Consider the following 24,476-nt stretch of genomic DNA (forward strand, 5'->3'; position numbering starts at 1 on the left):
ATAGTTTATGGATCAGCAGAAGGATTTTTATAAAGAAACTTATGAGAGTCAGGGACTCTATAATACCTATCTGGCTTGGCTGGAGCAGGGGGCAAAGAGTCAGGAGAAAAGCTGGATTCAGAGAACACATCATCCACAATATCTAGCACAGGCAGAATAGCCAGGGGCCTGTGCTGAGGCAATAAAAGGAAATCCCTGAGCCTTTTCTTGGATTCTGAGTGATCCTGGTTTCCCCAAAAGAATCCTCAGGAGGAGAGGCTGAAGGGATAGATTCTTCGGCATCAGAGTCCTCATAGGGGGTACAGAGTATCCCTGGTCTGAAGGGGAATCAGAGGAAATGGAAACCTGATCAGAGGAATCATAGTCTGTATCCTGCCTAGGCCTTTTCTCAGAAGGGGGATGGGAACCCCTGATTAGAGTAATGAGGTCTTTGGCCATTTTAAGCATCTGTTTCTTAGGCATGGAGGACTGTCCAGGAGAATGCTGTACTTGCTTCTTTGTCTTTAATGGTACTTTTGTCTTGGCTGTTGCTTTAATGGTAAGTTGTGAAGGTCTGAAAACACCCTCTGAAGCCGATGCCTGCTCAGCGGCTCCGGACCCATCTGAGGGATTAGTTTCCGTAGGCCCAATATCTTGAGTTTCCAGAGGCCTGGTTGTCTCCACGTGGAAGTTGGAGGCGGCTTGTGGCTCTGAGGTAGCGGGTGTCAGGGGCTGCGAAAGCACCTCACTGAGAACCGGCGAACCGGCGACTGGCCTAGAAGAGGTTTCGTCGTCGGTTTTGGACCTCGGATGCCTGTCTTTATCCTTGTCTTTGCGTTTTTTCGGTATTGCGGTAGTCGGTTGATCCGACGGCATAGTATAATTGAACCTTTGGCCAAAGTAGTGCAAAGCAAAATCAAAACGTCTTTTTATAGTGCTTTTGTTAAATCTAGCGCAAAACCGGCAACTAGTGACGTCGTGATCAGGGCCTAGGCATGGAATACAGTAAGAGTGGAAGTCCTTATGAGGTATTTGCTTCCCACAAGAAATACAATTATTAACTTTTTCTGACATCGGTCTGAGGCAAGAAAAAAGTTTCCCCAATGGGGTATTTAGCTTTATTGAAGAGTTCAGATCTGAAATTCGACTTCGAAAATCTCAGGTGTCGGCTGACTGGCACTTGCGAACTGCTTCTGCTTCGGGCACCGCACGGCAAGAAAGACTGAAGAAAATGGCGTTGGATGCATCTTATATGCCCCTGGCGCACTGACGTCAGGGAAGAAGCAACAGCAACCGACGCCGGACCAAGACTTTGGAACTCTGGCCGACTGCGGGACCGCCTGACGGCAGGATAACCCAAGTGTAATGACTGCAGCAGTGTAACACGATGAACATCTGCAACAGCCAGGCTTGAGTGTTGAAGAAGGCAGGCGACTGGCACTGAATAGTGAGAGGGATGGTAACAGCTGAAACGACGTGACCCCTTGTAGAAAATGAGAACAAGGGGGGTTAATGATGATGATGATGACGGCAGTATCCTCTCAATCCTTCAGTATGTGTGTGCATCTCCTCAATCCTTCAGTATGTGTGTACATCTCCTCAGTCCTTCAGTACGTGTGTGCATCTCCTCAGTCCTTCAGTACGTGTGTGCATCTCCTCAATCCTTCAGTATGTGTGTGCATCTCCTCAATCCTTCAGTATGTGTGTGCATCTCCTCAGTCCTTCAGTACGTGTGTGCATCTCCTCAATCCTTCAGTACGTGTGTGCATCTCCTCAATCCTTCAGTATGTGTGTGCATCTCCTCAATCCTTCAGTATGTGTGTGCATCTCCTCAATCCTTCAGTATGTGTGTGCATCTCCTCAGTCCTTCCAGTCCTTCAGTACGTGTGTGCATCTCCTCAATCCTTCAGTATGTGTGTGCATCTCCTCAATCCTTCAGTATGTGTGTGCATCTCCAGAATCCTTCAGTACGTGTGTGCATCTCCTCAGTCCTTCAGTACGTGTGTGCACCTCCTCAATCCTTCAGTATGTGTGTGCATCTCCTCAATCCTTCAGTATCTGTGTGCATCTCCTCAGTCCTTCAGTACGTGTGTGCATCTCCTCAGTCCTTCAGTATGTGTGTGCATCTCCTCAGTCCTTCAGTATGTGTGTGCATCTCCTCAGTCCTTCAGTATGTGTGTGCATCTCCTCAGTCCTTCAGTATGTGTGTGCATCTCCTCAGTCCTTCAGTATGTGTGTGCATCTCCACAATCCTTCAGTATGTGTGTGCATCTCCTCAATCCTTCAGTATGTGTGTGCATCTCCTCAATCCTTCAGTATGTGTGTGCATCTCCAGAATCCTTCAGTATGTGTGTGCATCTCCTCAGTCCTTCAGTACGTGTGTGCACCTCCTCAATCCTTCAGTATGTGTGTGCATCTCCACAATCCTTCAGTATCTGTGTGCATCTCCTCAGTCCTTCAGTACGTGTGTGCATCTCCTCAGTCTTTCAGTACGTGTGTGCATCTCCTCAGTCCTTCAGTATGTGTGTGCATCTCCTCAGTCCTTCAGTATGTGTGTGCATCTCCTCAGTCCTTCAGTATGTGTGTGCATCTCCACAATCCTTCAGTATGTGTGTGCATCTCCTCAATCCTTCAGTATGTGTGTGCATCTCCTCAGTCCTTCAGTATGTGTGTGCATCTCATCAGTCCTTCAGTATGTGTGTGCATCTCCTCAGTCCTTCAGTATGTGTGTGCATCTCCTCAATCCTTCAGTATGTGTGTGCATCTCCACAATCCTTCAGTATGTGTGTGCATCTCCTCAGTCCTTCAGTACGTGTGTGCATCTCCTCAGTCCTTCAGTATGTGTGTGCATCTCCTCAATCCTTCAGTATGTGTGTGCATCTCCTCAGTCCTTCAGTACGTGTGTGCATCTCCTCAGCCCTTCAGTATGTGTGTGCATCTCCTCAGTCCTTCAGTATGTGTGTGCATCTCCTCAGTCCTTCAGTATGTGTGTGCATCTCCACAATCCTTCAGTATGTGTGTGCATCTCCTCAATCCTTCAGTATGTGTGTGCATCTCCTCAATCCTTCAGTATGTGTGTGCATCTCCTCAGTCCTTCAGTATGTGTGTGCATCTCCTCAGTCCTTCAGTATGTGTGTGCATCTCCTCAATCCTTCAGTATGTGTGTGCATCTCCTCAATCCTTCAGTATGTGTGTGCATCTCCACAATCCTTCAGTATGTGTGTGCATCTCCTCAGTCCTTCAGTACATGTGTGCATCTCCTCAGTCCTTCAGTATGTGTGTGCATCTCCTCAGTCCTTCAGTACGTGTGTGCATCTCCTCAATCCTTCAGTATGTGTGTGCATCTCCACAATCCTTCAGTATGTGTGTGCATCTCCTCAATCCTTCAGTATGTGTGTGCATCTCCTCAGTCCTTCAGTACGTGTGTGCATCTCCTCAGCCCTTCAGTATGTGTGTGCATCTCCACAATCCTTCAGTATGTGTGTGCATCTCCTCAGTCCTTCAGTACGTGTGTGCATCTCCTCAGTCCTTCAGTATGTGTGCGTACCAATTAATAACCATAAAAGCTGAACCACATAAACCTTTTAGTAAATCGTTTGCATTTTCTGCTCTCCTTACCAGTAGGGAATATCTGAAGTCCTGAAGAAATTCTGAACTTCTCAGCAGCATTTGGAGATACTACTGCCAGGTTAGCTATTGGGCTACTCCGCAGCTATTTACTGGTGTCCTCTAATCTGTAAATGTATCTACTTTTTGGGTAATGGAGGTTGAAAGTCAGGTTCTGAGGATACAATACTGAAAGCAACTTCAAAAGTTCAGTAAAACCTGCAAGACTGCCACGGTGAACCATGCTATCAGCTTGTACGTACACATTTACTGACTGTGGTTTCTTTATGTCTAAGAGGTCCAACTAAGTCTAACATGACTCTAAAACCTCTTTTAAGCCTCATTTAAAAAATCTTCCACATAAGATAGAACATTTCTCCATAGGAAAAGTGCTCTGGAAGGCAGCCCATAACAATGCTTTCTTTGTAACTGCTGTCACAGCACAGATGTAAGAAGATCTGTGACAAATGCAACAGATGCTTTAGCTCTAACTCCATCAATGGAAAAGCCACCACAGAAGCAGAATGTTTGATGGATTCTGTGCCACAAAGCCGCACATTCCTCAGCCAGCAAATGTATGAAACTGGTGTAGGCAGCAGCAAGGTGGAGCACCTTGCACTCAGATTTCAGCCCTCTTAAAATTTACATTCCTCATGGGAAGGCACTGGCCAGAAAACCTGTAGAATTAGTGGGCCATCAAAAGCATTTCACACTAAAACAACAGAAATAGTCATCTGGAAGAACCCTTGAGATGGTACAGCTGACATTTGTGAACTACTAATAATGGACATCTGCCACATCAGCCTGGAAACCAGCCTCACTCACTTCAGCAGACACCTAGCTAGGAAAGTGCAACAAAATCTTACAGTATGCCTCCTCACTGACACGAAGGAAGCAGGGGGTGAAACCATGGATGGATAAGGTGCAGCATAACTGTATCCAATGCTCTCACCCCTCAACAAGAATGTTAATGTCATGTATGTCTGTCACTCTCTCCTTGTTGATTCTGTGAATACTAACCTTCTCTATTTTTCAGTGCCTACTTTCTTTAAGTGATAATTTATGTTTATGGTCACTGGTGGAGGGCTCTCCTCCAAAGGAAGGGACCACATGCCCAATGTGTTACTATCACAGTATTTATGATCACAGAAGGGGTGCAAATTCTGGGCCCTAAGTTGAAGTATTTTGTTGCTAAATGTAACACAGTGCAAAAAGAAAATAAAAGGCATAAGTTTTTCAAGGAGGCAGTAAAGACCTTGGAAAACAACAATCCAGTTAAAGCCAATCTCACAATTTCAAGCAACATTAACAAATAAGCACCCCTCTAAAATTCACCCTTAGGGGACTCACATACAACTAACCTAATAACTTAATGCTTCCTGTAGCAAAGAATGAACTGAATAATGCAAGTTGCACCACTTTTTAACCACGTATCAAGCAGGCATCCTAGGCTAGGGAAGGAAAAGTGGTCTAATTTGGAGATGTCTAAAATGTTCTGATATTAAACTGGAAGATGGAATGTCTGCATGTGGCTAATTCTCATGAATAAGGAATCAATACTGCTGCAGTCATCCTTATAATGAACATCAAATGGTTTATATCAGTTATTAAATTATTTTTAAACACAGTCATCAAATTATGTTGCCTAGATGCATTAACTCCTTGAAAAATAACATTTAATATAAAACAAAGTCATAATGGGTAATTTCTCTCGGAAATGTGTTCCAGACCATCATGCAGAATCTTGAAGTCTTAAGATAAGCCTCAAAAACTACTAACTGCTCTGAGTTTGAAAGGCCATCAAATACTGGTCAACTGTCCCTCTGAAATTTATCCCACTATATGAACTGACATTTATTGCATTTACATTTGCTATCAGTAATATGAAACTAGGTAGACACCAGTTTTAATGGACTCCTGACAGTAAAGCCCCGACAGTCTATATAAAAAATGCAGCATCTGAACAGAGCAGTGCAAAAATTAGCAGATAAAATGTGATTAGCTACATTTGAAAGAAAAAAAATACAGTCATTTGCACCAAATCTATTTGAACATAATAAGCACAGGAAAATGAACCAATGAGGCCATTCTTGGGAGACATGTATTGTAAAATATAAGGGCTACTAATTACCATGGAGAAGCGGGGCTAGGCTTCTTAAGATCCTCACAGATCAATAGCCCAATAAATACCTAGAAATCTATGAGGTTATAGTACAAAAAAAAGAGAACAAGCTAGTACAGACCAGCAATCTACCTGACAATAACACATACAGTGTACAGAGATCCGAACAGGTTATAAGGTAACTAATGTTGGATCTACCTGACAATAACACATACAGTGTAAAGAGATCCGAACAGGTTATAAGGTAACTAATGTTGGATCTACCTGACAATAACACATACAGTGTAAAGAGATCCGAATAGGTTATAAGGTAACTAATGTTGGATCTACCTGACAATAACACATACAGTGTACAGAGATCCGAACAGGTTATAAGGTAACTAATGTTGGATCTACCTGACAATAACACATACAGTGTACAGAGATCCGAACAGGTTATAAGGTAACTAATGTTGGATCTACCTGACAACAACACATACAGTGTACAGAGATCCGAACAGGTTATAAGGTAACTAATGTTGGATCTACCTGACAATAACACATACAGTGTAAAGAGATCCGAATAGGTTATAAGGTAACTAATGTTGGATCTACCTGACAATAACACATACAGTGTACAGAGATCCGAATAGGTTATAAGGTAACTAATGTTGGATCTACCTGACAATAACACATACAGTGTAAAGAGATCCGAACAGGTTATAAGGTAACTAATGTTGGATCTACCTGACAATAACACATACAGTGTAAAGAGATCCGAATAGGTTATAAGGTAACTAATGTTGGATCTACCTGACAATAACACATACAGTGTAAAGAGATCCGAATAGGTTATAAGGTAACTAATATTGGTGCATTAAACAATACAAGAATCTACCTGACAATAACACATACAGTGTACAGAGATCCGAACAGGTTATAAGGTAACTAATGTTGGATCTACCTGACAATAACACATACAGTGTACAGAGATCCGAACAGGTTATAAGGTAACTAATGTTGGATCTACCTGACAATAACACATACAGTGTAAAGAGATCCGAATAGGTTATAAGGTAACTAATGTTGGATCTACCTGACAATAACACATACAGTGTACAGAGATCCGAACAGGTTATAAGGTAACTAATGTTGGATGTACCTGACAATAACACATACAGTGTACAGAGATCCGAACAGGTTATAAGGTAACTAATGTTGGATCTACCTGACAATAACACATACAGTGTACAGAGATCCGAACAGGTTATAAGGTAACTAATATTGGTGCATTAAACAATACAAGAATTCTACTTACAATACTACTCGGATGCACAGTCTTCCAAACAGCTAGGTAAATATGTATTCAGTCACAAAAATGTGTCTAAACATATTTACATTATCTTATCATGTTACTCAAACTGAACATGTGCAGACTCAAAGCCTTTCCAGATGTGCCTTCACACTTAAATGGTTATCTGATTAACACCTTGCAGTAAAGGAGCGCTCATTCCACAGCTTATCAACATGCTTAAGGCAGTAGGAATAACTATACACAGGAATGCTGATTAAACAGCTAGAAGATGATCTGAGCTTGTGATAAGGTTTATAACAGATCAGTACTTTTGATGATACAAGATGTCTGGGACTACAGAATGACCAATGAAACCATTTTAATTTGCTTACACATGTTGTTATGTCACAACTAGATGAAGGCATACAATGGCCAGAAAAATTATCAACCTTTAACTTAATGAAGCATAACAATTTTTGCAGGGAATAACCTCTCCTGTTGAAGGGTTTGCCCGCTAAAACTGGCAGTTACATATTAATGCTACCAGCTTTCCAGGTCTTAATGATATGTTGTCTTTAAAGCGCATTTTGAAATGTAGAGCTGCATTACTGAATTAATATTAATTTTGTCAATTATTGCCTTCACATTGCATTTTTTGATAGTTATAATGCACTACTTTCAGCCACGAGTGTAATGTATCTTTAAATTCTTTAAATTGTTTAATACTAATAATGGAGAGCTTTGAAAAAAAAGTAGTTTTTATTGGTTTAATTGGTCTTAGTATTTAAACTGTTATATGACTTTATGTTTTTATCTCTGATGATGTTTTCAGTTAGAAGATGAAAGTGTTTAGCCTGTCAAAACTTCTTGGATTTTATTCAGCGTATTTTGTTTTGTTATGAGTTATTTCATCACTTTATGCCCACGAGAATTTTGTTTTCTGGTGGTTCATTGGAGGAATTTTGGTGAGTGGCTATAATTCTTACTAGCTCCAAAATATCCCTTCACCTTATTCCACCTTATTCTGTTGAGAGGATCAAATTATCCCACTCAAGCCTTGCCCGATTCCCTTCCTAGATAAATTCCTTCAACTCTTTATTAATTATTGGCCACAACTTCTCCTTTTTAATTGCTGTCTACAGCTTCTCCATGCAAGTACACTATGTTGACACAAATGAGAGAAGACTGCACCAGAGGATCTACGTACACATCGACAGTTTTAGGCATTGCAATAACAACAGCACTCTACATAAACATTCTAAATTGCATAGTGACTTTCTAAAAAGCTTCAATTTTTTTGCACTGCAGGAGCTACTTCTGCTTTGAAGAACAGCAGGCTGGAAAAGTAAACTAGATATTTTATTTATTTATTTACCGGGAAATTCCGACTGGACGCAGGTCCTTTTTCAGCGGATGCCCGAGAAGAAAAGCTCCACATCATGTACATGATAAATAGAGATACAAAGTTGCAGCAATAGTAAACAACATTACAGGTTGTTGGCTTTAATACAATACCAAGATATTGAGTATCAACAGTATATATAGTAAATCTTGCAAGTTAAGATAGTTTCTTGTCGTTTATAATATTAGTAACAAAGTTGTCAGACAAGATGTTAAAGTATGTAAAGACAACTAGCTATTTCTGACTATGGTTAGTACTGGCGGTAGTATAGTTGGGTTAAGAGTCTAGGTGGGGGGGGGTAAGGGTGGGGGTGTTAGTCTGGATTAGAACAAGGACAAAGCCAGTGCAGATTTAAGTGGAATTTGAGTGCAGTCTTGAAAAGGCTGAGAGGGTGGGAGATTGTTCCAAAGTTTAGATATGGTACATGAAAATATGGCTTCTCCTGCTGAGTTTTTGGGTTTGATAACAGTGAGTTGACTTTTGTTGCTTGATCTTAGGGGCCTAGAGGAGTGATAAGGTTGGAGAAGGGTTTGAAGGGAAGGGATGTTAAGAGGGTGGTTAATAAGTGTTTGAGCGAGGGTGAGTTGATTAAAGTGAAGGAGTTGTGGGAGTTCTACCCAGTTTAGTTCTTTAAGGGAGATACAGTGATGGCTGCGGTAGGAGGTTCCAGTGGCAAATTTAGAAATGTTGTTGTAACAAGCATCCAGCTTGTGTAGGTCTATCTGTTTAAGGTTGGTAAGTATGGGGGATGCATAGAGTAGGGTGGAGATTAGCTGGGAATTGGCTATGGAGATTCTAGCCACCTTGGTTAGGAATTGGTGGCTTCGATATAACGCACCAAGTTTCTTGTGAACTTTTTTTATTGTGAGAGATATGTGGGTGTCAAATCTAAGTTTATTGTCTATTTTCACACAGAGTAATTTTGTGTGTTCTGATGGAGAGATGATGGTATTGTCTTTGGCAAGAATGTTGAAGTGGGGGTGTTTTGGGTGGCTTTGGAAGGTTGGAACAGGACATGTTTTGTCTTACTCGGGTTGAGTAGGAGCTGAGCATTGGATAGCCAACTTTCTACAGAAGAGAAAGATTCCTGTGTAATTTGTTGTAGTTCTGGTAGAGTCGGGGAAGAGCAGACGACAGTAGAGTCATCTGTGTACTGTATAAGAGATGCTTGTGTGGTGGCAGTATGTAGGTTGTTAGTGAAAAGTGAGAATAGCAGAGGGCCAAGGATAGACCCTTTGGGAACTCCAAGAGTAACTGGGAGGCGAGGTGATAGGTTATCATCCCAGATTACTGACTGCTGGCACCCGTGTAGATAGTTGTAGGACCAGTTGCAGGCTGATTGTGAAAAGGAGAGATTGGGGAGAGTACAGAGTAGTAGCTCATGAGATACCATGTCAAAGACCTTTGAGAGATCTAGAAATACAGCAGTAGAGAAGAGGCCATTGTTTTTGTGATGAAGTACAGTGTTGGTGAAGGAGAGCAGAGCAGAGGTAGTGCTGTGATATGGCCTGAAACCATGCTGGGTTTTGGAAAGGAGATTATTGGCTAGGAGGTAGCTGGAGACCTGGGTGTTGATACATTTTTCAAGTATCTTGGAGAGAGGGGAGAGGATAGCAATGGGGTGGTAACTGGAGAGGAATGATGTGGGATATTTTCCATATTGAAGGAACATAGCCTTCTGTTATGGAACGGGTGATTAGAATTGAAATTGCGTAGGCTAGTCTATCAGCTGCAATTTTCAAGTATTCAGAAGGGAGGTTGTCAGCTGAGAGTTTGGTGGGTTTAAGGTTTGACAACATCTTTTTATGTTGGAGGTAGGTACTGAGGTGAAGAAGAAAAGAGGAGTGGGGGGTTTAGGGTTAGGAGTTGGGGGGGGGCTGTTGTAGGGAAGCGTTGTTTGTTTAGAGATGTTATAGTTTCAGTGAAGTGTTTGTTGAAGGATTCAGCAATACTGCTGGAGGAGGGGGAATGGAATATAGAGAACATTTAAGGCAACTGAAATGACATGTTAGTATTTGTCCAGGTTTAAATTATACCATTTCTGTATTAAGTGTTTTAAAACTTAGAGCAGCTAGGCTATAGTTTCTGAGGGCATACAACTTTAAGAATTCAGTTTTTGTTATTAATGGTTCATACATGTATTATATCATCACAATGATTTAAGTGGACCATGTTGGTATAAAGCTTGTATTCTGATGAAGTCCTGCTACTGCAAAGACAAAAGTGCTCACAGAAGTGTGGTGGGTGGTACGGAGATGCCTTTTTGTTATTTTTTTAACTGTTTATTTTCCAAGGGATTTTTTCACTGTCCAAACGCTCACAAATATATAACCCAACAAGACCAAATTTCAAAACAATCAGTCCCTTGTAAATCTCATTATTACTATCTCACCAAATCACATACCTGATGATAACATCTTAACATCCTTCCTTAGTGATAACAGATGTACCTTTTTCTTTCATTGGTCCCAGCAAAAAAAAAAAAAAAAAAGAAAAAAGAAAAGGAAATGTCTACCAACACCACTACTTTCTCAAGCGCTGACCACATTTTAATCAAACCATCAAAATACAATAAATACTTATTAATCTAAAACAAAACAACATAATGCTGTAACCAGAATTCTCATCCCATCTTTTCTTTTTCCTTCTTGATTTTACTTTGTACTATAAATCTGTAAACACGGTATACCACTACACATAACCTGAATTATCAACCACTGTAAAAGAGTACAATGCTCTACATCAGTAAGCCAGATACAGGCATGGGCTTTTCATCTCCAGCTCATGTGTTGTCTCACACCAAATTATAGTTCACCTCTCTTGACTGATCTATTACATTTATTTTATAAAGTTGATGGTTCAAGTCTCTGCTATATAGATTGCTTAGTTTATTTTACATATTTTCAAGAACTTTTTCAGCCTTAAATTCTTGCTCAAACTGTGCTCTGTTCTGTATAACCTCTATTACTGCATTGTTCGATGTTCTGTACTTACTGGGCTAGCCTGAAAACAGTTCAGTTTGGAACAGTACTCTACCCAGAAAACAAACAAATATATACATAGATGGAATGTTAGAGATAACTGTTCAAGTGTACAGGCAAAAGAAATCAGTTCTGTGGTGTAATGATTTAGAATTATGCTCTATATATTAACATGGAATACTGCTCTCCAGCCCGAGGCCAGATATTTCTACCAAAGACACAGCCAGAAATAAAAGAAAGACTTACTGAATGCCACTTTCCATCACTAACAGCTCTAGGAACTGTAGCAGTTGCTAAGCCATTTCCCAAGTCAAACAGGAAATGAAGCTGCCCCATGTACAGCTGTAGAACAGCATAGTCCATTTGGTTTTGATGACCCACTAAGTACACCAGCCCACTGGAAGTGTAGGTCCGAATGTTCAGCTGCAAAGAAAACCTGGAGAAGAAGATATAAAATGTCTAGTTACATATAGTGTATTTAGTTCTGAAAATGATTAGGAAAACAATGACCATTGCTGTAAAATAACTAACTTAGGACACCAAAAAAGTTTGATTTCACATGGCTGTGGAAATAAAAGTTAGCCTTGTTAGTATCTATTTCCAACTAGTACACCAAAAAAGTTTGATTTCACATGTCTGTGGAAATAGAAATTAGCCTTGTTACTATCTATTTCCAACCAGTACAAGCAAAAAAAGAAGCTATGTACTCACCAAAACGTTCCATCTATGTTGTCTGCTTCAGTTTTCATCCAACCTGTGGGTCTCAGTTCTGAGCTTGGAATCGACTAAGCCATCAGCAAGCTTAGGATTCCAACCTAGAGCTCCTCCCATCCTACCCATACTGCCTAGCTCCTCTCAGATACCTCAGATCGAGTTTGCTGCAATATTCCGAGAAGAGAAAAATATAGTCTAAAAACAAAAAAAAAAAAAAAAAAAACAGAGCATAAAGGTATGCTCTCAGGAGTTCAAAACAGGAACAAAGGTTCCCAGAATAATCCACCAGGCCCTTCAGAGATAAGGAAGGAAGAAGGAGGGAGGGAAGGCTGATGAAGACTGAAGCAGACAACACAGATGGAAGATTATGGTGAGTATGTAACTTATTTAGCTGATGTTATCTGTTTAGTCTTCATCAAACCTGTGGGATAGAGTCCCCAGCTACAAAGATCTGGGTGGCCTCATGGAAGGATATTCCGGAGCACTGCAGAACCAAAAGCAGCCCTGTTCCTGCATATGATGTCAAGTTTGTAATGTGAAACAAAGGTGTGGGAGTTCGCCCATGAAGCAGCTGCACAAATATCTTCTAAAGACACTCTGGACCACAAGGTCTGGGAAACAGCTATAGATCTTGTAGAATGAGCTCTGACTGGTTTAGGTAAAGGAACACTGTTCAACGTATACACATGAGTAATACAATATGTTAGTCATCGAGCAATAGTAGCTTTAACAACAGCTTTCCCTTTTGTGGAATCTGAGAAAGAGACAAACAACTGATCAGATTTCCTGAAAGTTTCTGTCCTATCCATGCAGAAGCTCAATTGTCTATGAACGTCTAAAAGATGCAACATATATTCACCCTTATTTTGGAAGTTCAGAAAAAACACAGGGAGGTTAATGGATTGATTAATGGTGTTTATCAACGCTACCTTTGGTAAGAAAGAGGGATTAGTACATACGGTAAATGTCTTTATGAAAAATAAGATAGGGAGGTTTGGAAGATAGAACCTGAAGCTCCGAAACCCTCTTGGCTGAAGTAATAGCCACTTACAAGGCTGTTTTCCAGGACAAGAATTTCAACTCTGCCTTAGCAGTATGTTCAAAGGGAGGTAAGGACAGAGCTTGAAGACAGGAGGTTGAAGAAAAAATGTACCCTTGAGAATGGCTTTGCAAAGTCTATTAGAAGCCAAAGATGTAGCTTTCTCCCCAGTGTGAAAATCAGAAATGTCTGCCAACTGAACTTTGACAGTAGAAAAGCTGGCCCACAAATGAAAAAAAAAAAAAAAAAAAACAGCCAGGAAATACAAGACTGCCAAAATGGGTGCCATAAAGGGATCAATGTAATGCTGTTGGGCCCTAAGGGAAAACCTTTTCAGCTTACTTTTATATATTTTCTGGGTAGAAGACTTATGGGAATAAGTGATAATCTTCTAGATTGGGGAAGAAAGCCTGGATTGTCTTGCTATCATCAGAATTGTAGAAACTATGCGTTCGGTTTGAAATTGTGAAGATCCGGCTGAATTTGTTCTTAAGGGTGAGGCAGATGGTCTGGATGTGGTTCCAAAGTCCAAGGAGGGCAAATCAGGTGACACCACAGAAAGGTGAACAAAACTTGTTGAGGTCAAAAAGGTGCAATGAGGATCACTTTGCTCTTCAACCTGCATGCCTTCTGAAGAGATTTGGGAAACAGAGGTAGAAAAGAAACGCATAAAGCAGATCAGGAGGCGAAGCATGGACTAGAGCATCTCTTGGTGAATGTCCCTGTGGAGGACTTAGGGCAAAGTATCTGCTGCACTTGTTGCTGAAAGGACAGGCAAAAAGGTTGCAGCAGGGCTGACCTCATCTGAGGAAAATCCGGTTTGCCACTGATTGATTCAGAGACCACTTGTGAGGCATCAATAGTACTCTGCTGAGCCTGTCTGGTAATATGTTGTGCTCCCCCGGAATGTGCTTCACAACTAGAAAGCGGTTGGAAGAGAAATCCCACTGCCACATTCTCATCGCTTCTTGACAAAGGGGATAGGACTTCGTTCCACCTTATTTGTTGGGATACCACACAACAAACATGTTGTCAGTCTAACTCACAAATGTCCCCAGACGAAGAAGGGAGTGAAGAGCTTGCAATGCTAAAAACACTGCCCTCTAGGACGTTGATATGCAGCTTGGTCTCCTCGGGAGTCCACTTGCCTTGAACTGTCTGCACACCATCTGGAAGGCATAGGTGGTCAACGTGGTGACAGGGGTGGGAAGAATGAAAGGTTGACCATGAGATACTTCTGGATCATGACGTCACCACAAAGGAGAATTTCTGCAAACTCGAGACAGTCTTACAGGACAATTGAGGGGATGATGCAGAAGGGACCATTGGACAGAATGTCCACTGAATAACCCTCATATGTAAGTGAGCTGTTGGTAGTAAAGTTATTGTTGCAGCCACAGAACCCAAGCCCTGAGAAAGTACAGTTTTGTACCTACCATAAATGTAGATGTTCGAGTGCTAATACAGCTGCAGTAATCACAGATGGGTTCTCTGCCGTCAGGCGGTCCCTCGATCGGCCGAATTCCAAAGTCTTGGTCCGGCGTCGGTTGTCGTCGCTCTCTCTTCTGACGTCAGTGAGGCCAGAGTATATAAGACACAGCCGACGCCATGTTCTTCAGTCTTTCTTGCCCCAGATGTCAGGTGCCCCCCGAAAGAAGGCAATACATAAATTATGCTTATATGCGTACACATGTAATGCAATATAATCCAAAAACAGTGGTTGCAAGCAAATAAACCTTAGAAGGATAACCCAGTCAGGCTGTATGAAGAGGTTGTTAGGCCCCATTCTTTTACCAAGTGGGGAAGGAGGGAGGGAAACCTGTACTGCAGCTGTATTAGCACTCGAACATCTACATTTATGGTAGGTACAAAACTGTACTATGTTCATCGTGCATACAGCTGCAGTAATCACAGATGGGTAGAATCCCAAAGCTACGCACAGGGTGGTAGGTACTAGGAGGAACTGGGTTGAGCCAGAATGCCCTGCAAAACAGCAGTGGCAAAGCCTGCTCTTGTTCTGGAATATAAAGGCAGGTGGTAGTGTTTTGTGAAGGTATGTACAGAACTCCAAGTGGCTGCCTCCAGAATATCTTTGGTAGGAACTCCTCTGAGGAAGGCTGTAGAGGTAGCTGTGGCCCTGGTGGAGTGTGATCTGATAACTGTAGGAACAGATTTCCCATGATAGGAATAACAAAACCGTATGCAGTGGCCTGTCCACTTTGAAATAGTCTGCTTGGAAACTGGCTTCCCTTGAGCCCCTACAGCATAGGACACAAAGAGTTGTTCTGATTTCCTGAAGGCCTTTGTTCTGTCCAAATAGTAGCGTAGCTGCCTATGGATGTCTAAGGAATGTAGCAGCCTTTCCCCTTTGTTTTGAGGATTGGGGTAAAAGGTAGGAAGGTGTATGGCTTGATTTAAAGCTACCCTAGATACCACTTTAGGCATAAAAGATGGGTTGGTACGAAGGGAGACCCTGTCCTGATGGAAAATGAGAAAAGGCTGCACCGCCTTGAGGGCCTGTAATTCCGAAGCTCTACGAGCTGAAGTGATAGCCAGAAGGAAGGCAGTTTTCCAGGGCAAATATTGCAATTCTGTTGAGGCAGCTGGTTCAAAAGGAGGCAATGTTAATTTTTCTAGTATGTAATTAAGATCCCAGGCTGGTATTGGTTGTTTCCTTGGTGGTCTAATATTCTTAGCCCCTCTGAGGAACTGTCGTAAGAGTGGGTGAGAAAATAAAGGAGGGTCCGTGTTGTATTCTGCAGAAATAGCTGAGGCATGGATTTTTATGGAAGAAAATGAAAGTCCACTGTTCAGCAGCTCAGCTAGATACTGTAATACCTGAGGCAAGTTCAGTTTTCCAGGGTCCTGGCCTTTTTTCGCACTCCAAGAACAAAACTGCTTCCATTTTGCGGAGTAAGCTTTTCTAGTTGATGGTCTTCTGGCCTCCAAAATGACATCCTGCACCTCCTTGGAGAGTAGGGTCTGTTGCGGTGTTAAGGAATTTTCCATGCAGCGAGATTGAGTGTTTTCAGCTGACTGTGGAGAGTTTTGTAACTGTGCTGAGTCAGCAGAAGTGGCATTAGAGGCAGGGACCAGGGAGGAGTATGTGTTAGGCTCCTCAGCAATGGGTACCAGTGTTGCCTTGGCCAGTCTGGAGCAATCAGTATCATCTTCGGTCTGTCTGCTCTTGCTTTCAAAAGTACCTTGGGCAGAAGAGGCAGAGGTGGGAATGCGTAAACTGTCTATGCTGTCCAACTGAATGAAAGGGCGTCCACTCTCCAGGCCTTTGGATGAAAGGTCCTCGAACAAAACTTTTCCAATTGATGATTCCTGTGGGAGGCAAAAAGATCTATGTCTGGCCTCCCCCACATTTGGGTTATTTCTGCAAACACCTGCGGATGTAACTTCCATTCGTGTGGATCTGTCATATTTCTGCTTAATTTCTGCTTAATTTGTCTGCCAGTGTGTTTTCCAATCCTGGCAGGTACTGTGCTTGAAGTTCGATTTGCCATTCCAGAGCCAAGTTCCAAAGGGTCATGGCTAGTCTGCACAAGGGGTATGAACGTGTTCCTCCTTGTTTGTTTATGTACCACATTACTGTGGTGTTGTCTGTTCTTATGAGTAATTGTCCTGGATGCAGGAAGCCCTTGAAAGCTGCTAGCATTTCTTTTTGATTGATGTGGAGGTGCTTTTCTTTTTGGGATCATTTGCCCTGGATGCACCTGTCCGTCATGTGCGCCCCCCAAGCATAATCTGAGGCGTCTGTTGTGATAACTTGCTCTGCTTGAGGCTTGCAGAATGGGAGGCCTGTGTTTGCTTGACATGCTTGGGCCCACCATAGAAATTCCTTTTGCAAACATGGGATTATTGGTAGTATTATTTCCAAACTGTGACTGTGTTGAGACCATAGGTTTTTTAGGTACCATTGAAGTTTCCTCATATGCAGCTTTGCACATGGGATTAAAAGAATGCAAGATGCCATGAATCCCAGAGCCTGCAGGATTTTCCTTGCAGTAAGCCTGGTACTTTTTGCTAGTATTTTGAAGTACTGAGATAGTTGCCCTTGTTTTTCTGGCGTAAGATAGGCCATCTGGATGTTTGTGTCCAAGTTGGCACCCAGGAAGGTTATTTTCTGAGATGGTGTTAGCCTTGATTTCTCTTTGTTGATTGTGTATCCCATGGCATGCAATAGCCGTGTCACATATGTCAGATGTTCCAGAAGTATGTGTTTGCTGTCCGCTTGGATCAGGCAGTCGTCCAAATAAGGGTAAATTTGTATCCCTTGAAGTCTGCAGAAGGCAATCACTGATGCCAGGCACTTTGTGAATACTCTGGGCACAGTAGATAAGCCAAAGGGCAATGCAGAGAATTGATAGTGGATTGAACCTGCAAGAAATCTGAGGTATCTTCTGCAGCTTTGTCTGATTGGGACATGCAGGTATGCCTCCTTGAGGTCCAATGTTACCAGCCAAAACTCCTTGCCCAGCATGGGAAGAAGTTGCTGTAATGTGAGCATCTTGAATTTTGGTACGAGTAGAAATGCGTTTAGGATGGATAAGTCCAAGATGGGTCTCCAGTCGGTTCCTTTCCTTGGTACCAGAAAAAGCCTTGAATAAAAACCTTGACCTTGTTCGTGAGAAGGTACCTCTTGAATAGCTCTCATGTTTAAGAGCTTTGAAATTTATAGTTGTGCCTCTGCCCTTTGATTCTGTGGCAGGTTTGGCATGCCTCTCATTTTTGGAAGAGTGTGGAAATGAAATTTGTAGCCTCTGTTTATAATGTCCAGTATCCATTTGTCTGTTGTGACAATATGCCAATTGTTTGCAAATAATGCTAGCTTTCCTCCCAAAGGTGCTGCCAGCTGAGATGTGTTTGGCATGGAAATGAGGGAGTCATTGCGGTTTGCTTCTTGTATTGTTGTGCACTGTCCTCTCCACCTCTTGGTGTTGGAGTTTGCCATTGTCGTCCTCTATATGATCCTTGTGATTGCCCTCTGCCCCTTGTGCGTCTGTATCTACCTCTTTGGGGCTTGTCAGTGGCTGGAAAGGACCAGTTCTTTGAAGGCCAATTTCTGCTAAAACGTGGTGGTTGGACCTGGAAAAAGGTTTTGACAGTTTGCATGGATTTGGCTTTTTCTTCCATTTTCCGTAGTATCTCCTCAGCATTAGTACCAAACAGCACATCCTTTTGTAAAGGAGCATCTAGAAGTTTAGCTTTCACATGATCAGGCAAGTTTTGTTCTCTAAGCCAAGCATGTCTGCGAATGACTGATCCTGTGGCAGCCGCTCTACTGGAAGCCTCTAGGGCATCATAACCACATTGTAAGGTGTGTTTACCCACTTGCTCTGCACTATGCATCATATCCTGTAACTCTTTTAAATCTGGTTGTTCAGGTTGAGACATTTTGTTCCTTAATTGTGATAACAGGAACTGTTGAAATTTAATCATATGAAACTGACAGTTTAAGGCCCTCATGGCTAGGGTGGCCGAGGTATATACCTTTTTACCCCACCTTTCTAAAGATCTTGATTCCCTTTCTGCAGGAAGTGGATTCTTAGCAGTGGAGGCCTTCAATCCCTTGGGGCCTTGTGAAATGGTTTCAGGGTCAGCATTATGGCTTTTGAAGAGAAATTGGTGAGAGCTGGGTACTCTGTAATACCTATCAGGTTTGACTGGTGCAGGAGGCAGAGAATCCGGGTTAAGGCAAGCCCCCGAATAGACATCATCCAGTATGTCCAAAACAGGGGGTATAGCCAGAGGTCTGTGTTGAGGTAACAAAAGAAATTCCCTAAGTCTTTTCTTGGAATCTGAAAAGTCTTGGCCTTCCCAATGGAAGTGTTCCCTCAAAGTGTGCAAGGTTTCCCCGAAGGAAAAATCCTCAGGAGGGGATACAGAAGGAATGGACTGTTCTGCATCCGAATCCTCAAAAGGAGAGTAAGAGTGTTCCTCTGCATCAGAATGTTCTGATAAAATGGATCCCTGATCAGAAGAGGGAGAATCTTCCTCCACTCTGGGTCTCTTGTCTGGAGGGGGTTGAGAACCTCTGATAAGAGTAATTAAATCCTCAGCCATTTTAAGCATCTGTTTTTTAGGCATGGGACCTGGAGATGGGCCCTGTGCAACAGGCCTCGTGGGATGCCTGGCTGCTTTGGATTTAGTAAAGGCCTTAATTGAAAAGAAGATGAGGGCCTAAATACACCATGGGTGGAGGTGGACCTGTCCACATTAGTAGGCTCAACATTAGCAAAGGCTTTGGTTGTAGTCTGGGAAAGGGCCGAGGTCCCAGCGGTCTCGGGTACAGAGGACACCGCCAAAGGAGTGTCGTCGGTAGTCATGGACTGCAAAGGCGTCGCTGAGAACCGGACCACGTGTAGCCTGTTTTGGCGTAGTGTCGGCAGGGACCGAGGGCCTCGTGTGTCGGTCCTTTTCCTTGCGTTTTTGGACAAAACGGTAGTCGGAGTGTCCGACGACATTTTATAATCAAAAGCTTTACCAAAGTAGTGTTGGGCGAACTCCGCCCGACGCTTAATAGTGCGTTTATTGAAGGTAGCGCAAAAGCGACAGCCCGAGACGTCGTGGTCTGGGCCCAAACAAGGTATGCAGGAATGGAAATCCTTATGCGGTATTTGCTTCCCACAAGAAATACAATTATTAACTTTTTCTGACATCGGTCTGAGGCAAGAAAAGTTTCCCCAACGGGGTACTTAGCTTTAATGAAGACTTCGGTTTCCAAAATTTTCGTAATTCAGGAGCTGGCCGACCGGCACTTGCGAACTGCTTCTGCTTCGGGCACCGCGCGGCAAAAAAGACTGAAGAACATGGCGTCGGCTGTGTCTTATATACTCTGGCCTCACTGACGTCAGAAGAGAGAGCGACGACAACCGACGCCGGACCAAGACTTTGGAATTCGGCCGACCGAGGGACCGCCTGACGGCAGAGAACCCATCTGTGATTACTGCAGCTGTATGCACGATGAACATCAAGATTTGCTGGAGGATTTGGCACCGCTAACTTTTGCCTGATATGTGTTCAGCAAGAGAAACCTGTCTGGTGCAAGATTGCCCAAGGTTTTGTTTGTATCCAAGCGGGCCCCTATAAAATCTATAATTTCCACAGGTAGCAATTGTGACTTTTGTAGGTTTATGGTGATCTTTAAGGTTGGGGCCAGTTGCAAGAGAAAATCCCTGGTCTGGACCAGTAGATGCCTGGAGGGTGTGACTAGGAGCCAGTCATCCAGGTAAGGAAACACATGGAATCCCTGCAGTCTGAGATGAGCTGCAACCACTGCCATGCATTTGGTGAATACCATGGGGGCTGTGGTGAGACCAAATGGAAGCACACAAAAATGGAAGCACACAAAATTGGTAGTGACTGGCTCCCTGCCTGAAATGGAGATACCTTCTGGAGTGTGTTCATTTTGATATAATAGTACATATCCTTCAGGTCTATCATGCACATCCAGCCGTCCTTCTGCAGAAAAAGAAGGATACACTGAACCGTGACCACCCTGAACTTCGTGTGTCTCACCAATTTGCTCAGGTAAGTCAAGTCCAGTATCAGTCTGAGATCCCCTGTTTTCTTTGGAACTAAAAAGAATCAGGAGTAAATCCCTGATCCATGCTGGTCTGAAAGGACCTCCTGAATGACTCTTTTTTGAGCAACTTTGCAATTTCCAAAGTTGCTAAACCCCCCCCGGACTGGGTGGAACATCAGGGAGGTGTTGTTTTGGTTTGGAGGGGGTTGAAAAAGGGAATGGAGTAACCTCTGTACATGACACCTTGCACCCATCGATCATCATGGGTGCATCAATGCAATGAGCATCGTCCACCGACTGCCTCCAGAAAGGGACAGTCAGGCAACACCTCAAGGATGCTGCAAGGATTTCTCTGAGGTAGAATCCTCAGACTCCTGATTCAGCAGATCCCCTCTGCCCCGAGGGTGACATCTACCACTCAAATTATTCCCCCCTCTGCTTCTGGGGGAAAAATCTCCTTAAGCATCCTGGAAAGGACCCTGGGATTTTTTGAACCACAACTTCTTTCCCCCCAAACTGATTCCTGGAGAAGGACCTTTGTTGGGTAGAGTAGTGGATTCAGAGAGTCTTTCTGTCTTTCCCACTGCATGACAGTGTGTCACAAACAATCAGTCCAAAGAGGGAGAAACCATCAAAAAGGGCTTCGATAAAAGACGCCTTTAAAAGTTCTGCGAAATCACACAGCTGCATCCAGGCATGGCGCCGAATGGCAATGCTGGAATTGGCCACCCTAGATATGCCCTCAACTGCATGAGAGATCAGCCTCATGGACATGTTGGAAATGGTCTGCAGAGTGGCCATATGGGAGGTAAAGCAAGTAAGTCCCTCTGTAGCCTCATAAAATGGGAAAGGTAATTCAATGCTCTGAGGGCAAAGGTGGAAGAAGCATAGACACTTTTTCCAAATCTGTCCATAGAGGGGTTTTGGGCTGACTAACCACCTCTTTGGCGAATAATTTTCATTTATTTATTTATTTATTTTACATTTGTTAACCGGGATAGTCCAGCTGGATATATGCCCATTTTCAGTGGAGGCCCGGGGAGAAAAGCTCCAAAGAGACATTTTTTACAGAACATACAGACAAACTTGGGTACATATTTCATCTAGATCCATTAGGATATCTAGTTATTGACACTTATAGGCATAAACTAAAGCCACTTATAGGTATAAACTACAGACAGATACAGTTTACAATAGTCATTAAACAGTTTTACATTGTTCATAAAAACACTGTTATATGTATGTTATCATACCTTTGATGTGGTATACATTTATATGCAAGTAACAGAGGACTCTAGTTTAGGACGATGGTTACAATAGTACTGGAGTGGATCAGGTATTAGTCTGGAGTTGAACAGGGACATAACCATTTGTTGCTGAGGTAGTTGTAGATAGCTTTTTTAAATGTAGGTAGTGAGGTAATCAGGGATAAGGATGTAGGCAGGGAGTTCCAGATTTTGGCCACATAAGAAGAGTAAAGGGAGTCTCCAGCATGGTTGTTGGATCTAGTGACAGTTAACTGTAATTTGTCAGTTGAGCGGAGTTGCCTAGGACAGGAATATTGTTGAACAATGGTAGCCAGTGAAGGTGATATATTTTGTTGATAGAGTATTTTGTGAGTAGTAACCAGATGACTATAAATAAGTAAGTTTGGTAGTTCCATCCAGCCCAAGTGCTTTAGGTTTAGGCAGTGATGTGTTCTGTAGGAGCTGTTGATTGTAGCAGGTTGTCATTTTATTGACTTCTGTTTTGGATAAGTTAATCAAGATGGGTGAGGCGTACAGTAGTGTTGAGAGAAGGTGTGTACGTGCAATTGTAGTTCTAGCATTATGGGTCAGGAATGCTTTATGTTTGTAGAGGCTACCTAGCTTTTTGTTAGTATTTTTAATGGCCAGACTAATGTGTACATCAAATTTGAGCTTATTGTCAATAGTAATACCTAGTAGTTTTGTCTGGGCTTCTGGTGATATGGGGGTACCGTTATTAGAGTGGATAGTAAAGGTGCAGGTGGGGGCAGTTGTAGTTGAGGGATGAAATAGCAGGAGCCTGGTTTTTTTGGGGTTGAGTATCAAGCCATTCTCAGTGAGCCATGTTTCCAATGAGTGAAAGTTATCCTGTGTCTTTTTGTGGAGGTCTGGTAAAGTAGGAGCGTTACATATTACAGTTGAATCATCTGCGTATTGTATAAGGCTTGAACCTTTTGCAACTGAGTGGAGATTATTTGTAAAAATTGAGAACAGCAAGGGGCCCAGTATAGATCCCTGAGGTACTCTGAGTGTTACAGGTAAGAGTGGAGACAAGTTATTATTCCATAGTACTGCCTGTTGTCTATTGTTGAGGTAGTTTTTAAACCAGGAGACTGATGAGTTATCTAAGCCTAGGCTTACAAGATGGGAGATTAATTTTTCATGGTTGACCATGTCAAATACCTTTGATAGGTCTAGGAAGAGGGCTGAAGAAAGCTTACCATTATTCCTGTTGTAATTAATGGTATCTATGAATGCTAGCAGGGCGGTGGTTGTGCTATGTCCTGGCCAAAACCCATGTTGTGTATGAGATATGAGCTCTTGATCAATAAGACGTGTCATTAATTGATGGTGAATACATTTTTGTAATATTTTAGCAAGTGGGGATAATATTGCTATTAGTCTGTAGTTAGATATGTCATAAGAATTTCCCCCATTGTGTAGGGATATGATAAAGGCAGTTTTCCAGATCAAGGGTACTGAACCTTCTGAGATGGATCGGTTTATTAGGATTGAGACTGGTTTAGCTATTTCATTTGCTGCAAGTTTTAAGAATTCATTGGGGAGGGAATCTGCTGCTAGTGTTGTTGGTTTTAGTTGGGATAGTAGTTTTCTTATATAGGAGGTTGAGGTGGGTTGTAGCTTAAATGTGGGGCCGTTGTTAGGTTTGGGGGGGGCACTAGTAGTATATGTATAGGTTTGGTTTTGGGCAAGGGCAAGTACAGTCTCAGTAAAGAATGAGTTAAATGATTCAGCTATGTTTTCTTTTGTTAAAGGAAAACAACGGGATATGCCCTACTTCAACTCAACTTATTTGAACCTTTTCTCCCTATTCCCTCCACCAACCAAAAAAAATTAACAATGCTGCCCTGAAAAACTGTGATTTCCTCTGTTTTCCTTCAATGCTACATTCTTTTCCCGTACTGTATAACTTTCACTTGAAAAAAAATTTCTCGTGCCCTGTAAAAGTTAGCTTTTGGCTCAGAAGCTGTGATGTCACAAGGGCTACAAATCAGCAGTAGTTCCTATACAAGATACCGCCCAGAAACCTACATCATCCCGGCACTATTAGCATGCTATTGTTAAAAGTCCCCCCGCCTCTTCGTGATGTAAGAGATTCAGACCTTCCCACACCTGTAAGGTGTTAAATACTGCTGCAGGGAGTGAGAACGCTTTTCCATAGTGCTGTATCCTGCCGAGTGGTTTATCTAGCTGGACATCTGGGAACACGTGGACTCCTTATCCAGAGGCTCCTACTGCATTCAGAATTTGCATTTTAACTGTAAGTATTTTTTTACAGTCTGTTCCCTTGCAAACATGAAACTTCATGCTAATGACTAGAAGAAATCCTGTTTAAAACATCCGCAGCATATTTGTGTGTTTTAAACAGGATTTCTTGCAGTCGCTAACATGAGGTCTCATTAAGCTGTGTGCGTGTTTAAACAGCTTTTCTTGCAGTCGCTAGCATGAGGTTTGACTTTAGAGTCAAACCTCATGCTAGTGACTTCAAAAACTGTTAACACACAGCAAAATGAGACCTCATCTAGCGACTGCAAAATATGCTGTCGGATGCTTTAAAC

The 24,476-nt window shown here is 42.5% G+C and overlaps 1 protein-coding gene across 1 annotated transcript in view; it reads right to left on the minus strand.

Moving 5' to 3' along the window:
• Window positions 1-24,476, minus strand: part of LAMA1 (laminin subunit alpha 1) — a 3,417,884-nt gene that overhangs the window by 167,619 nt on the left and 3,225,789 nt on the right. Inside the window, exon 51 of the mRNA XM_044066516.1 lies at window positions 11,610-11,799. Coding sequence (XP_043922451.1) covers window positions 11,610-11,799 — 190 coding nt within the window. The remainder of the gene's footprint in view (window positions 1-11,609; window positions 11,800-24,476) is intronic.

This window comes from Protopterus annectens, chromosome 3.part1 (genome assembly GCF_019279795.1).
Source record: "Protopterus annectens isolate FY-2018-M chromosome 3.part1, PAN1.0, whole genome shotgun sequence".
NCBI lineage: Eukaryota > Metazoa > Chordata > Ceratodontiformes > Protopteridae > Protopterus > Protopterus annectens.